This window comes from Gossypium hirsutum, chromosome A01 (genome assembly GCF_007990345.1).
Source record: "Gossypium hirsutum isolate 1008001.06 chromosome A01, Gossypium_hirsutum_v2.1, whole genome shotgun sequence".
Classification (NCBI taxonomy): Eukaryota; Viridiplantae; Streptophyta; class Magnoliopsida; order Malvales; family Malvaceae; genus Gossypium; species Gossypium hirsutum.
Genome location: NC_053424.1, coordinates 117419683 through 117434776, shown reverse-complemented (window position 1 = coordinate 117434776; position 15094 = coordinate 117419683). Strand labels below are relative to the sequence as shown.

General features: G+C 32.6%; 2 protein-coding genes and 2 long non-coding RNA genes across 5 annotated transcripts; 3 read left to right on the top strand and 1 right to left on the bottom strand.

Moving 5' to 3' along the window:
• The first annotated feature begins 837 nt into the window (after positions 1-837).
• LOC107942811 (uncharacterized) lies at positions 838-2075 on the top strand. Its single transcript, XR_001695919.2, has 2 exons — positions 838-1529; positions 1796-2075. It is a non-coding gene; the product is annotated as an uncharacterized lncRNA (long non-coding RNA).
• A 1703-nt stretch (positions 2076-3778) lies between these two features.
• LOC107942812 (G-type lectin S-receptor-like serine/threonine-protein kinase LECRK2) lies at positions 3779-4267 on the top strand. Its single transcript, XM_016876532.2, has one exon. The coding sequence runs from the start codon at positions 3779-3781 to the stop codon at positions 4265-4267; it is 489 nt and encodes a 162-aa protein (XP_016732021.2).
• Positions 4268-7835: 3568 nt separating this feature from the next.
• Positions 7836-11259, top strand: LOC107942809 (uncharacterized). Of its 2 annotated transcripts, XR_001695917.2 has the most exons (5): positions 7836-8140; positions 8285-9008; positions 9111-9165; positions 9918-10045; positions 10890-11259. It is a non-coding gene; the product is annotated as an uncharacterized lncRNA (long non-coding RNA). The 2 variants fall into 2 exon arrangements; XR_001695918.2 differs by lacking the exon at positions 9111-9165 and having other exon boundaries at positions 7864-8140.
• Positions 11260-12954: 1695 nt separating this feature from the next.
• On the bottom strand, positions 12955-14276 carry LOC107942813 (putative homeobox-leucine zipper protein ATHB-51). Its single transcript, XM_016876533.2, has 3 exons — positions 13940-14276; positions 13511-13860; positions 12955-13316 (listed from the first exon to the last, which is right to left on the bottom strand). Exons 1-3 carry the CDS (start codon positions 14175-14177, stop codon positions 13077-13079), a joined length of 828 nt encoding a protein of 275 aa, XP_016732022.2. The 5' UTR covers positions 14178-14276; the 3' UTR covers positions 12955-13076.
• Positions 14277-15094: the final 818 nt, after the last annotated feature.

Here is a 15094-nt window from a genome sequence, read left to right as displayed (position 1 = left end):
AGGATATCGGTTTAAAATTGACAACTTATATATTATAAGAGACAATAAAAAATTATGTACAGAATATGCAAAGATGGTAAAAATATATATATTATGAAATATAATTTGAAGAACATATTAGATTTTCAAATCGCATATATATATATAAATTTAGAATAAAGTAAAAGGGAAATGCATACATAACCAAATTAATTTTGTCATATACGTGCAAATATATATATATAAAAGTGTTTGAATGAGATACTATATAATGTATTAAAATAATACAATATAAAGAATTTCAAAATAATAATTTTAAAAGCATAAAAAACGAATTTTAAAACGACAGTTTAATTATCAAAATAATATATGTACAAAATACACAAGGATATTTAAATGAGTCATTATACAAAGATATTAAAATAACAAAATTTAAAAATAATTATACACATGTAAATAATGCGAAATAACTAGAATAAATTAAATACCACCTAGCTTAATTTTAAAATACGAGTATTTCCAAGTAGAAAGCTCAACTAAATTAATATATGTACACAAATGTATATAAAAATCTATAAACGAAGTGCTATATAAAACGTCAAAATATTATGATGTAAAAGAATTTTAAAATGGTGATTTCATAAAAAAGGAAATATTAAAGTATCTCAACACCTATATATCATGAATGAATATTTGTTAAATGGAAAGTTGTATTACACTAATATATATATATAAATGTATAAAGTATTTAAATGGAATATTATGCAAAATATTAGAATAATATGACGTGAAGATGTTGGAACAATACGTATTTTTGCAAAATAAAATAAAGTAATATCAACACATAAAAGGCTTAAACGAATTCTTTCAAAAATAAACATTATACATATTATAGGCTTAATTAAAATAAACTTTAAATAAGTGGGATAATCTGTGAATGAAATAGATTATAGGGGAGATGATGGGGACCAATGTGTGACGCGTGCGAATCCATAGGGATCAGATCTGGAAATTTTCCAAGTCCCAGAACGCTGCGTTAAAGTACGGACCCGATTGCTATGATATACAAATCTGAGAAAAAAATAAAAGAAACAAAGAATACATAGAGGGCTCAATCAGATACCAGCGCGAAGGCGAGGGATCAAACGCGCAATTACCCCTCAAAGACCAAAACACGCGGATCCCCTGAGTATCGAGTCGGGTTACACGGGTAAGGCTCACAAGACACCGTTTTGGAGCCACTGGAACAGGCCCTAAACGGTGCCGTTTTATGCTAAACCCCAAAACCCTTCACTTGGCCACTTAACACATGTCAAAACAACAGCCCCCTTTCCCATTCATTCAGTCGAAACAAAAAAATGCAGCCCCAGCCTCTCCGTTTCGTCTCACCCAGCCGATTCAGATGGATCTCCTTCAAAAACGACAGCCCACCGCTAGGGACGGTGACCGTCGTTTGCAAGCCTCGAATATAATACTTGGTCAGCCTCAGATTTTCTCTTTTTAATTCCGATTTTAGCGAAGCAAAAGGGGATCGACGGCCTAATCGCAAGGTATGACTTCTTTTCTTTTTTCTTATACTTTTGTTATGCTATAGTACATACAAAATATGAAAAGGGAACAGATTCAAAGAGAGAAAAGCAAGAATATTCGCAAATCACCTTTTGGTTTTTGACTTTCTTTTTCATATTTCAATATTCGTGTATTTTTTCGTGTGTGTCTAAAAAAAATTACATTTTCTCTTTGGCTATATATAGCCGAATGCCACCTTCTCTGTTTTCTTCCTGTTTCAGCATTTAAGCCTGTCTTTTCTTTGCAGGAGCAGTTGGCGGTGAAGCAGGTGGCCACCAGTGGTGGTGACAGAGTCTCGGGGCTAGGTTCGGCGCCTAAAGGCAATAGGGGCTAGGTTTTTTTATTTTCTAAAATTATTAGGAGTGGGCTAGGGTTTATTTTTGGACTTGTAACCGGGTAGTAGGTTTGTTTTAATTTGGCTTGGTTTTGGGTGTTGGGTTTAGGGGTTATAAATGGGTTTTGGGCCGGGCGAATTGGGCTTGTAACAGATACTAATAGTAATAAACGGAAAATAATAATAAAAATAATTAATTTGAAAGTAAAACAGCAAAATAACAAAAAAGGACTAAATCAGACTTAAAGCGAAATTTTGGGGCAAATTCAAAATAAAAAAGAAAATAGAGGACCAGATTGTAACACACGCAACGTGAAGGGATGAAAAAAGAAAATATCTCTGTCCCTCTAAATGCAATGTTTTGCACGGGACCAAAACAAAACAAAAACCAAATTATTGGGCAAAAGTAAAAATAACGAAAATTTTAATTACAAAATGATAAAAAGCGAAAGGGCTAAAAGTGAAATTAGCCCTTCCATTAAAAAAACACGTGGATCTTCCCCTGGAGCAGGTCAGGTCGCACGGGTCAGCCATGAAACGACGCTGTTTTGGGGTTTAAAGACCTAGACCAAAACGACTTCATTTTAGTCCTCTATTTAAGCAAATTTTCTAAAAAAAATTCATTTCAGCATTTGTTTAAAAAAAAGACGTTCTCCCTCTATTTTTCTCTGTGCAGATACCCTAAGCCAGTCGAAACTCCAGCGAAACCGCCAGAATTCCAAAAGATACTCTTTTTTTTGTATTTTTTATATGTTATATATATATACGTGAGGGAATGGATTCAAAAACAAGACGACAATAAAATTAAAATCACCTTAGGTTTTGGTATTTTGGTTGTCGGATTTGGTGCTAGGTTCGTGCTTTGATATATTTGGAGTCACTGTTTGCTTTGTGTTTAAAGTCAAGTGCTTTTTTTTTAAACTGCCGAATATTTTGTATTTGCAAAGAAAAAAATTGCCTAATGTTACAAATGTTCTTTGCTTGGCTTTTTAAAGCCATTTACATATAGTTCTTATTATTTTTCTACTGTTGTTTGGATGTTTCTCTTGCAGGAGCAGTTGGGGCGGTAGAGCAGGTGGTGGCTGGCAGAGGTGACGGCTGTGGCAGAAGATAAACTAGGGTTTCAACTTTTCTGGAACCCTAGTTTGATAATGGGTTTGGGTTTGGGCCATTTGGGCTTGTTTTGTTATTTGGATTGTTAGTTGGGTTTAAATTTGCTTGGGGTTTAATAGGGATGTATGGGGTTTGGGTCTTATTAGGCCTCGGGCAAATTTTGGGCTGTACAAAACAGAGACACTACATCATCCTGTATCCTTACCAATTATTTAATGTCATTTCAACATCTTTTTTCATGTCATTAACACATCATTTTGATAATTTTTGTTTATCTGGACCTTGGACCTTGGACTCTGGACCCTAGACTCTGAACCTTGAAACCTGCACCCTAGACATTGGACCATGGATCCTAAACCCTAATTCAAGGTCTAAGATTTAAGGTCTAGGATTTAGAGTCTAATGTTTCAGGGTTTAAAGTTTAGATTAAAAAAATTATCAAAATAATGTGTCAATGACATTGAAAAAACTATTAAAATAGCATAAAATAATTGGTAATGGATACTGAAATATGATATGACATCTCTATTTAATACAATCATTTCCCATATCATTACATGCATTGATTTCGTTAAACAAAATATTCATTAATTATAAACTATTTATATGATGAGAAATGATGTTATGAAATTGTGATTACAGGTCATCCCTATTTCTTTCTGATTTGTCAGTCTCCCATTGAAAATGAATAAGAATGAGGTGGAATCACAATTTTATACAAACCTTTCTCTTCTACAATTTTATTTTTGTATGCTGCATGATAATCCCATTCCATATATTGAAATGCATCCACCAGTTTTACGTAGTTTCAGTCTATTGCTTTGTGTTGCTATTCAAGTTTTTGTGGCCTTTCAAACTACAAATATTAGCTCAGGATCTTCTACTGTAGCCTCAGAGGATTCTCCTCCATGGCATTCACCTTCTAAAGAATTTGCTTTTGAATTTTGTCGCATTAATAATCAAAATATCTTTCTTCTAGCCATATGGTTCGATACCATACCGGATAAAACCATAGTAAGGTATCCAAAGCAACAAAACCCAGCACCAGAAGGATCGAAGCTCGAGCTCAGTGTCGATGGACAGTTCACTCTTACGACTCCACAAGGCCAAAAAATCTGGAAACCGACTTCCGTGTTTGATAAGTTTGCTTATGCTGCTATGCTCAACACAAGGAATTTCATCCTTGTAGGTAAGGATTTTAGCCCTGTATGGGAAAGTTTTGGAGAACCAGCCACCATATTGCCAATGCAAGTGATGGAGCTCGGTGGATAGTTATCTTTCTGGAGAACTGAAAATAGCTACGATATAGGAAGGTTTCAACTTTGGTTGCTTACGGATGGCAATCTTGCGCTAGACCCCGTTGCTGCCAGCAAAGACTGCTTATAGTACTTATTATGTTAGTGGAATAAATGATGCTGCTAATGAATCAAACTCCGGTTTTCGATTAGTTTTAGATGAATCAGTTACCTTAATGTAACTTAGGAGGAATGGGAACATTGAAAACCTCACAACAGGATCAATTCTATTACCGAAAGATTTCTTTTACAGGGCAACACTTGATGTTGATGGGATTTTCACATGGTATTCTCATCCGAAGTTTTCAACTTATGGAAGCAATTGGGTTAAATTCTGGACCCATCTTTGGTCCAAGGCGAATGACATTTGTACCGACTTTAGTAACTATCTCGACAGTGGTGTTTGTGGGTGCAATAGCTACAGCAAAACCTAGCTTGAATCGAAGACTAATCTGTCATTGCCTTCTTGGATTCTCCTTGCCAGATCCAGATGACAAATTCAATGGTTGCAAGCAAGACTATGTGCAGACATGTGATTCTAATGCTCCAAATCCTAATGGATTATATGAAACGAAAACGCTAAAAATTTTAGTTTGGCGAACTTCGACAATTTACGAAGCTCTCATCCCATCGAACAAAGACGATCGCCTCGATGCTTGCATTTTCGATTGCAATTGCGTGATCGCCATCACTTATAGCGGAAGCTGTTGGAAGAAGAAAATGCCACTTACGAGTGGGTGGAAGGACATTAGTGCCTATGGTACGGTGTTCATCAAAATACCAAAAGCTAATGTTACTTAAAAACTACTTGTTCGTTCTCCAGAGACCATTACTCAAAAGGATCAAGCAACTGTAATCAATCCTCTCGAGGAGCTCAGTGTTCCTCAACTTCCTGTTCAAGGCAACTTCTTTGATAGCATTCTTTTGTTGGTACCACAAAAGACCGAAGCACACTGCGGTGTCGAGCATTTTAAAAACAAACCTACAATGTTTTAGTTTCGAAAAACTTGAAAAAGCCACAGAGGGGTTTCGCGAGGAGCTTGGAAGAGGTGCTTTTGGGCCGTATACAAAGGGGACTTATCGACATCAAGTTCAACAACTTTGATTGCTGTCAAAAAGCTAAACAATATGATACAAGATAAAGAGAAGGAGTTTGTAGCAGAAGCAAGCGTAATAGCAAAGACTATCATAGGTAGTTGGTGAGATTGCTCGGCTTTTGCAAAGAAGGACGGCACTGGCTTTTGGTTTACGAGTTCATGAGCAATGGGACTTTAGTTAGTTTTCTCTCTAGAATATCGAAACCTGAATGTAACAAATGAGTCCAGATAGCGTTTTGAAATCGCCAGAGGGCTCGCTTACTTGCATGATGAATGTGGCACACAGATAATTCATTATGACATTAATCCCTAAAACATACTCCTCGATGACTCTTTCACCGCAAGGATATCGGATTTCAGGTTGCCAAAAATTCTTATGATCGAATAGGCTAAAACTCTTACTGCCACTAGAGGAAGCACCAGAATGGTTCAAAAACATGTCGATTACCGTCTATGTGTATAGTTTCGGAGTGATGTTGCTAGATATAATCTTCTGCAAGAAGAGTTTAGAAACCGAAAGAGAGAACGAAGACGAAATTATACTAGTTGATTGGGTGTATGATTGTTATATTAGATAAGTTAGTGGAAAATGATGAGGAGGCAAAGCTTGATATTAGAAGGATTGAAAGGTTGATAATGGTGGGCATTTGGTGCATACAAAAGGACCTATCTTTAAGACGTTCCATGAAATTTTTTACTCAAATGCTTGAAGGAGTTGTTCAAGTTTCAGTACCCCCATGTCCTTCCCCTTTTGCTTTTAGTTCAGTTTGGTAAATCCACCATTTCTAGATCCATAACTCACTACACCAAAACAGGTTTTTAGCGGCGTTTTTAAAAAACGCAGCTAAAGATCGAGCATTAGCGTCACTTATTAAAAAATGCCGTTAATGCTCGATCTTTAGCGGCGCTTTACAAAAAACGACGCAAAAAATTTAACACAACATCATCATTTTGTATTGAGCCTTTAGTGGCTTTAGCGGCGCTTTTTCAAAACGCCGCTAAAGATCAAGTATTAGCGGCGCTTTTTTAAAAACGTCGCTATATGTATACCTTTAGCGGCGCTTTTTAGAAAACGCCACTAATGTTCGATCTTTAGCGGCATTTTTTGAAAATCGCCACAAAAAATTAAAAAATTAAAATACTATTATTTAAAATAATTTTAAAGATTTTTGGTATATGACTAATTGTTCTTTAATTTATATGTTAAATATTTTCTTATATAATTATAAAAGAGATAGTATTAATTTTAAAATATTGAATTAATTATCATTATAGTTTAGGGTTTACGGTATATGGTTAAGGGTTTAATGTTTATGAGTTATTATTTTAAGGTTTATGGATTATGAGTTTAGGGATTATGGTTTAAGGGTGGTTTAAGGGTTGTGGTTTAAGGTTTAAGTGTTAGGGGGTTAAGGGTTCATGTTCATGTTTTAGGATTTATGATTTAGGGTTTAGGAATTAAGAGTTTAGGGTTTAGATTAATTAGTGTTTTTTAATTTATATGATAAATATTTTCTTATATAATTATAAAAGAGATAGTATCACTTTTAAAATATTGAATTAATTATCATTATAGTTTAGGGTTTATGATTTAGGGTATATGGTTTAGAGTTTAAAGTGTATGAGTTATTATTTTAAGGTTTATGGATTATGGGTTTAGGGAATATGGTTTATGGTTTAAGGGTTGGGGTTTAAGGCTTAGGGGTTAAGGGTTAAGTGTTAGGTTTACTTAAAGATTAGGCTTTATATATATTAAATGGTTTAGGATTTAAAGTTTACTTAAGATTTGTTAAATGATAGAATTTTATACAATCAATTAATACTTTTATATTTAAAAATATTTAATCTAAACCATTTGATATATTTAAATATTAGAATTTAAAAAAATTGATAAATAAATTAAAAAAAGTAACAGATTGATATGGATAGGATCAAATTATAACAAATAAAAATGAAATACAAAAACTAAAATCATTCCACATCGAACATCTAGCAAAATAGTTATATTTTAGTTAGGAAGAAATATCTCTAATGAAATGGAGATTAGATCGGAAAAGTATAATATAAAATCATGATAAACGTCTCAATTTTTAATATAAATTTGATATGTGAGAGATTGATTGTTTACATTGGATAATTCTAACTTAATAATTAATTACAGCCATTTAATTATTTGTTTTCTTAGTAAAATATGCGATATTTATTTTTAGAGTACTTAATTTTTTTATTTATAAAAACCAATTTATAAAAATAAAAATAATAAATATTTTATAAAATCATTTAACTAATAATTTTTAACAGATAAAATAAAAAAAAATTAGCATAACAAAATGGTGTCATTTTATTTAAAATAAAATAATTTTTGGTGACGTTTTTATAAAAAACGCCACAAAAAGTTAACAATAGGGGCGGTTTTTATAAAAACACCGCAAAAAAAATCATTTCACCTAAAAATAGGCGCTATTTTATCCCCAAAATTTAACCCAAACCCCTAATTTTTCCCCCTAAAATCGGTATCGCCAAAACACCCCCAATCTCACCCTTCCGTTGCTCTTTTCAATCAAGAAACTCTCCAGCAGTGTCTCCAAGCTCTTATCGAAGGAACCTTAGCTGTCTCAAGTCCCTACTAACAGTTTGCTACTTCGTTCTCATTCGCATTCCCACTTCCACACACTCATTTCGATGAAAGATTGACAAACCCACCGGCAAATTTTCGACTGTCGAAGAATCGTTGAATAAAAACAAAATGCATGGTTAGGATTCCATTCAATTCTTTTATTTGTATTACTGTTTCAGGTTTATTCCATTCAATTCTTCTTTTTTTTATTTTCTGTAATCTTTTGCTACTTTGGGTCTCCTGTAATATAAATTTCTTTCTGTTCTTTCTTTTTTTGCAGCATTTTCAACAGCTACGTACCATGGTTTTAAGTTCATATTTCGAATGGGAAACTGATGTGCGAATGAATGAAAGAAAAACAGTTGAAGCTGAGAGTGAGACTCAGCTTGCTACTGCAGCTGGTCTTGAATGCTACTGGAATGCATTTGAGTTGCCTTATACTTTTCCTGCTTCTTACCTTGACCCTCAAAACTACACTTCATTACTTCCATTATATTCCATTCCACCTGAAGTCATCCCATATGAAACTTTCACTATCCATTGGTGATATAACAAGAACCACCTAACCTTTCACCTCTTCTTAACTACTAGTTTATTGCTTTTATGGTCGTTGTTTGTGTAATTGCTTATATGTAATTTCCATATTCTTTTGTTATTTAAAATTGGATCCTGTTCAGGCTCTTTCGTAAGTTGCTACTAGAGAATTTCATGCTTGTTTCTTCTGTTTTGGATGACATGTGTTACCGGGTAGTCCTCATGCATGAACTGAACTTTGGCTTGTGCTTTTTGGTCTCTGAAACTCAACTGTGTATATATTTTTCTCAATAGTACTGAATTCTTAGAGTTACTGTGGGGCTCTGCCGTTGCTGCTGGTAAGCGAAGTAACTGTTAATTATCCATAGAACTGACCATAAATCTTATTTTTAGAAGCAACACCGAAGACTATTCTGGACCTGATGGATTTAGATGGACTCAATCTTTACCATGTTAAGAGTCATTTACAAGTAAGTGTTTATATTTAACTTACGCGTTTCCATTTTAGCCTTTAAAACCAACCTTCCTTATGAGGGTTTATCATTTATTCCCCTAATGTTACTAAATTCCAGAAATTTAGACTGGGAAAATTTTGGGTGAAGGATTGGCAGGACACATCCAAAAATGGTAGGTCTTGTTATATCTACCCGCTTTCATTCTTAATGTTATATTAAACATGCGAATTGATTCATAAAATAATCACAAAGATATTTAAAAGATTGAAATATATAAGAGAAGTTATTGTGAGAAACTAGGAAGTCAAATTTTTCTTTTCTTATCGTTGTATGGTTATGAGTTTAATATATGTTGCAAGCTTACTAATCTTTTATTTGTAAATAAAGATCAGTGGATTCATGAATAGATTAACAACAATTGACATTTTTTCCTATATGCTGACACTCAAAACTCTTTTGACATTTTTTCAAACCAGTACTCTCCAAGCTTCACCATTGATTCATGCTTGTTCATGAGTAATTGAGTATATAAACTTTCTTTAATTTACGACTTTTTGGTTCAAGTCTAATTTTCATTGTATATAAACATTATTTATATCTGCTTTATTTTATATACTGGTCCTGTTTCATGGTCATCCTCTTTATTCATTATAGGTTCCTTACAATCTCATTTAAATATATTGATTTGCTTGTTTGATTTTTTTTATAATTTAGATTGATTTGAATTCAAAATTTCGGAAACCAAAACATTTTGGTTTGATGTGATTATTCCTTAAAACCAATCCAAACCAGTCCATACTCATCCTTAGACTTAGCTGAAATCGTTGCTTAATTTTATTAGGTTAAAACACAATAATTTAGCATTTGTGAATTGTTTCTTTATTTTTTTTTATTAATCATTCATGATTACATTTATCTCTTTAGGAATTACTTGAGTTAGGGGAGAGTGTTGGAACATAAAGTCGAGGTCTCACCCAAGAACTTATTTCATTGCTACCTGTTTCAAAATACAAGTGCAGCTTATTCTCAAGGAAGAAATCAAGGAAAGAGAGGTACTGCTTATGCTTCATCTTTGCCTCGTTAAAATGTGATTTGCTTTTATCAACTGCTGCTTTTTGGTCTTCCACAGATTTTAAATTGAAATACTCAACAACCCTTGTTTATCTTGGCATAAGTTTTATATGTTAATTTTTTCCCTTATGCCACTGTTTTAAGAGATTGGTTATGTACTTGGCTGTAATGGAGTTCCTGGAACTTCCAAACCAGTAACATTTCTGAATTTTTGATCATTAACTCCATAGTAAAGCCATTAATTTCATATACGTATCCTCATGTGTCCTATACTTGCATGTTGAAGTGCTTTTGCATTTGGAATTTTCTTTCTTAATCAGTTTTCTTTAAAAGGGTCTGCTTGAACGAGTTAGTGTTTTATCTAAAATTAGAAGACATTTTCTTGATGGTTATTAATTGTTTTCTTTTACCAACTAGCCTATTTTCTGTAGTTGTCTACTGCTGGTGGTAGGATGATTATCTCTAGTGATGGTGTTTGGGATGCAGTTGTCTAATTTTGCCCAGCAGAATTAAGCTAATTTTATGCTACATTCTAACTATCATTTTTTTTCTTTATGGATTTTCACTAGCGTTGATGATGCAAATTAATTATTATTCATTCCAATATATTTGAAGAAAGGAACATTTGTTCAGATAAAATATAGTATATATTCTCTGCTCCTATCTAATTTATCATCAATTTGCCTTCTCAACGACTGTTATTTACCAGAATCCCCACAGATTGAATCATACCTTTGAAACATGCGAGCTATAATTTACTGTCTAAGCTGATGGAGTTACCATAATATAGCTTTTTTATGTTTTGACTGGTGGCAAATGGAACAGGAAAAACCAACTACACTAGATTGCGGTCCAAGAACAATTTGCAGAAGGCACATAATGGCTGGCTCCTACCTCTACAAATGCATGTGGGAGGCATTGCAGCAGCGAATAAGAATGATATTGATCAACATGCAGTTGACACCGTATGTGCTCTGAATCCGAATTCAGGTGTGAGTTTCAGATATTTTATGTGCAAAAAAGTATTAGAGTGCCTTATTTTTGTATGTTAGTTAAGCAGATTATAGATAAAACCTGCAGTAGGATCAACTAATTAGTCGTTGATCAAAAACTACACCTAGTTTTGTAATAGTCTACTTGCATATTTGCATATATTTAATAATAATCTCGTGTCAACTAATTATTCTATTTTTTATTTAATTGTTTTGTTTTCAACCTTTTATTTTTATTTGAGTTGAAAGAAGAAAAAAACGAATTGTAATTTTGACTTAGAAAATAGAATATTCATTAGCAGCTTAATCAATTTAAATAATCAATGTTGATATTTCACGTGGGAATGGATATTCAAATCTTATATTTTACATGGTTATGATTTAAGTCCTTATTTCATTTAAGTAATTTCATTATAATACCTTATTTTATTGACATCTTTATATTTAATCTCATTTTTATTATTTATTTTAGTTTTGATTCAAAATTTTTATTTTTATTTTAATATTTAAGATAACTTGAGTTTTAACTTTTGGATTTTAATTGTGTTATTAATTTATTATTTTAAATTTTAAATTTAAATTCTTTAATTTTTGTATGTAGTTTTAAAGTTAAAATTTTAATAGAAAATTTAATTTGATAATGAATTTTAATAGAAAAGTTGTATATTTATATCATGGATATTATTCTTCTCAATATTTTGATAATGAATTTTAAACTTTTTATATTTTTCATGACCTTTATAATATTTTATTATTTTTTTAAATTTTATGACCTTTAGCTGCGTGTTTTTTAAATAAATGCCGCAAAATTTAGCGGCGTTATCTATAATGGCGTTTTTTGCGGTACTTGTAAAAACACCGCAAATAGTTTTAGCGGAGCTTAAAAGAGCCGCTAAAGACCTTAAAAAACGCCGCTAAAAGTCAATTTTACTGCAGTGACTGTAGTTTATATCTTTTTAATATTTTTTAATGATTATCGTGGCTAGGAGAAATATTACAGATATATAACATATTAATGGCTCAAGAGGTCATTAATTCTTATTTTCTAATGCATTTTGTGAATTGATAATTTTTTTCTTTGTGCATTTACTTGTGGATTGAGTTTTTGGTAGAAAAGGAGAGCAATGCTCTAAAACAGCTACAAATACATAAGAATATCACTTTCATTTTGTCACTTTCATAAATTTATAATTCAATTTTGACCGCTCCCCTTCAAAGATGGTAAAAGATGCCATAAAAGTATCATGGAGGTCTTTGTACTAAGAGTTAGATTACATTTTGTCTTCTCTACTAAAAAAATGGGCAAATTAGTTCTTGTATGTTAGACCAAAAAGTAAATTGGTCCCTTTGTAACAAATTCCATCCCTTTTTACTATTAAAGATATGTTAGAATTAGGTATATATAGCACGCCACATGTAATTGTCTGATTATTTAGTTAGCCATGCTAGTTTTTAATAATAAAAATGAATAAAATTTTTAACAAAAATGACCAGTTTCCTATTTAATCTATCATATGGGAACTAATTTTTTATTTTTTAGTAAAGAGAGTAAAATGCACTCTTGATATGAAAGCATCTATATCACTTTTAGTGGGAGTACTATAGTCAATTATTAAGAAAGGATTATATAAAACAGGGATATTATCCCTTCCAATAATTTTATGCAAATATTTTATACAAATTCATCCCAACACAATAAAATAATTTAATTGGTTAATTTTTAATTTTTGCGTTTTAATACGATTAAATTAATTTAATTGTTACTAAATACACGAATTTCAACTCCGATTTAAGTTCACTATTTCGGGAACCGTATTCAGAAACTATTCAGCCGTAGTAAGCAAGCAAAATGTACTTCAAGCTCTTGATCGAATACTCAGTGATGCAGCTTTTGATACATTAATGTTATGTCAATTTCTCCAACAATGTCTTCAAACCAAAAACCAAATTGTACTGAAACGACGACCAACCTAAAAAAAACTAAGCAAACTAAGATTAAGTGCTTAATTAAACTAGTGTTTTAGGGATAAGAAGGGAGTTGAATATCCCAGTAGTGAGTGGAAACTGGGTTATTCTCATCCTCATTGAAAATATTGTTACATTCAACTATCGGATCATAGTCGTTTCCTGCTCTACTCGGCTTGTTCGAGCTCCGAATCGAGCTACTTTCGATGGTCTCTCCGCCGGAGATTTCCTTGTAAACCGTGGAGACTTGGTTCCTTGTCGCCTGTTCCATTAGCATTCCTTTCAATTCCATCACCTGCGTAAAGGTATGAAACAGTATAAATATATATTTTATATATATGTATGTGCGTATAACAAAATGGGGAAACCTCAAAAATAGAGACAACAAGCATATTCGTTTACAAAAACAGTGCACCAAGTTCCACATAAAGATATATAGAGAGTGAGAGAAGGGAATAAAAAAATAGGGTTCTGAATATAGAGGCTAACCTCGTCTTGTAGCATTTGCTTTTCCATATACGTAACATCATACTCATGTTTAAGCGTATTATATGAGTGTTGAAGCTGTTTAGCTTTCCATCTAGCACGCCTGTTTTGGAACCAGACAGCGATTTGTCTTGGTTGAAGTCCAAGTTCCTTGGAAAGCTTCATTTTCCTGTCGGGATCCAACTTATTCTCTTCTTGGAAACTCCTTTCCAACGAATCTAACTGATCACTTGTCAACCTCTTCTTCTTCTTGTTGTTACCTTTACCATTGTTCTTGAAGCTGTTCATATTCAAATCTGGAACCAACCCATTGCCAGCTTCTTCAAATCCTTGATTGTTCATGTCCTCCACACCTTTTAAAACAAAAGGTTAGAAATAAAGAAAGTGAAAGAACAAGAAAATAAAGGGACTATATATAAAAATATATATTACCTGGATATTGATTATAATTATAGTTATAAGGGAAGTTAAGAGAAGGTTCTAGTCGTGAAATAAAGGGTCGAATGGTGCCATTCCAATCCATTTTTCTTTGAATAAAGAAAGCGAGTATATATGTATATATAAATGGAACCACCAGTACTGAACGAAGCAGCCCAAAGAGTGAGCTTAAAGTAGCATAGCAATGGAGAGCAGACCAGAATTGAAAGGGGGGTTGACTGTTGGGGTGCATGCAACAATGCCTTAACGTGTGAATTTAAAGGGCCATGGAGAGAGGGTGGACTTGTCTGTTAATTAGAAGAACCATGGCAATAGGTTGGTTTAATCGGTTTAGTTGATTAGGTTTTAGGCTTATTTTAACTCTCTCTCTTTTTTAATTAAAAAAAGATAAATTATACCAAAGACATTATTCAATTTAAAAAAGTTACAAAACATTGAAATATTCAAAAGCTTTCATTCAAGTGTACACTTGCACTCCCTGCATCAATCAAAAGCTTTTCTTTCAATTTCTTTTTTATAATTCAAATTTTTTTATGAAATATCTTTAAACATCATGCATTGATGAATTAAAATTCAAATAACTTTCTTTTTTAATATCTGATATTGACCGTTAGATCGAATTAGATTTAAAGTATCTTCTTCTACTTATTAATAAATACTAATTCATTATATCAATCGTAAACTTCGCTAATAGAAAATTTTAAAAAAAAAACCACTTAACAACTCATTTTGTGATGTTCAAAGAGAATTGGAAATGAACAATCATGGGTCTGTATCTAATAAACCTGAAAGCTGACAATATAATATACGCCTTTCATTTTATTACAGAATCTTCGTCCTTGCCTGACTCAGCTTTTCAACCGTTCCTTATTTTGTCTTTGTTTTTGTTTTTTTCTCAGACATGCCATGCATGATATTTTATTACAATATATAGGTTGATCCCAAGAACCAAAAATTAGTACCGAAAGATAGCACCCGGAGAAAGCACCATACTAGACCCAGTACTGCAAAGGCTGCAACCCCAACAATTTCTACGACCAGACAACCAAGCAATATATTAGGGCAATACACACAACAGGACGAACCATCACCGTGCAAAATACAAACAGAAAACAACCACGTACAATTTCCAGCCTTGACTATATTCAT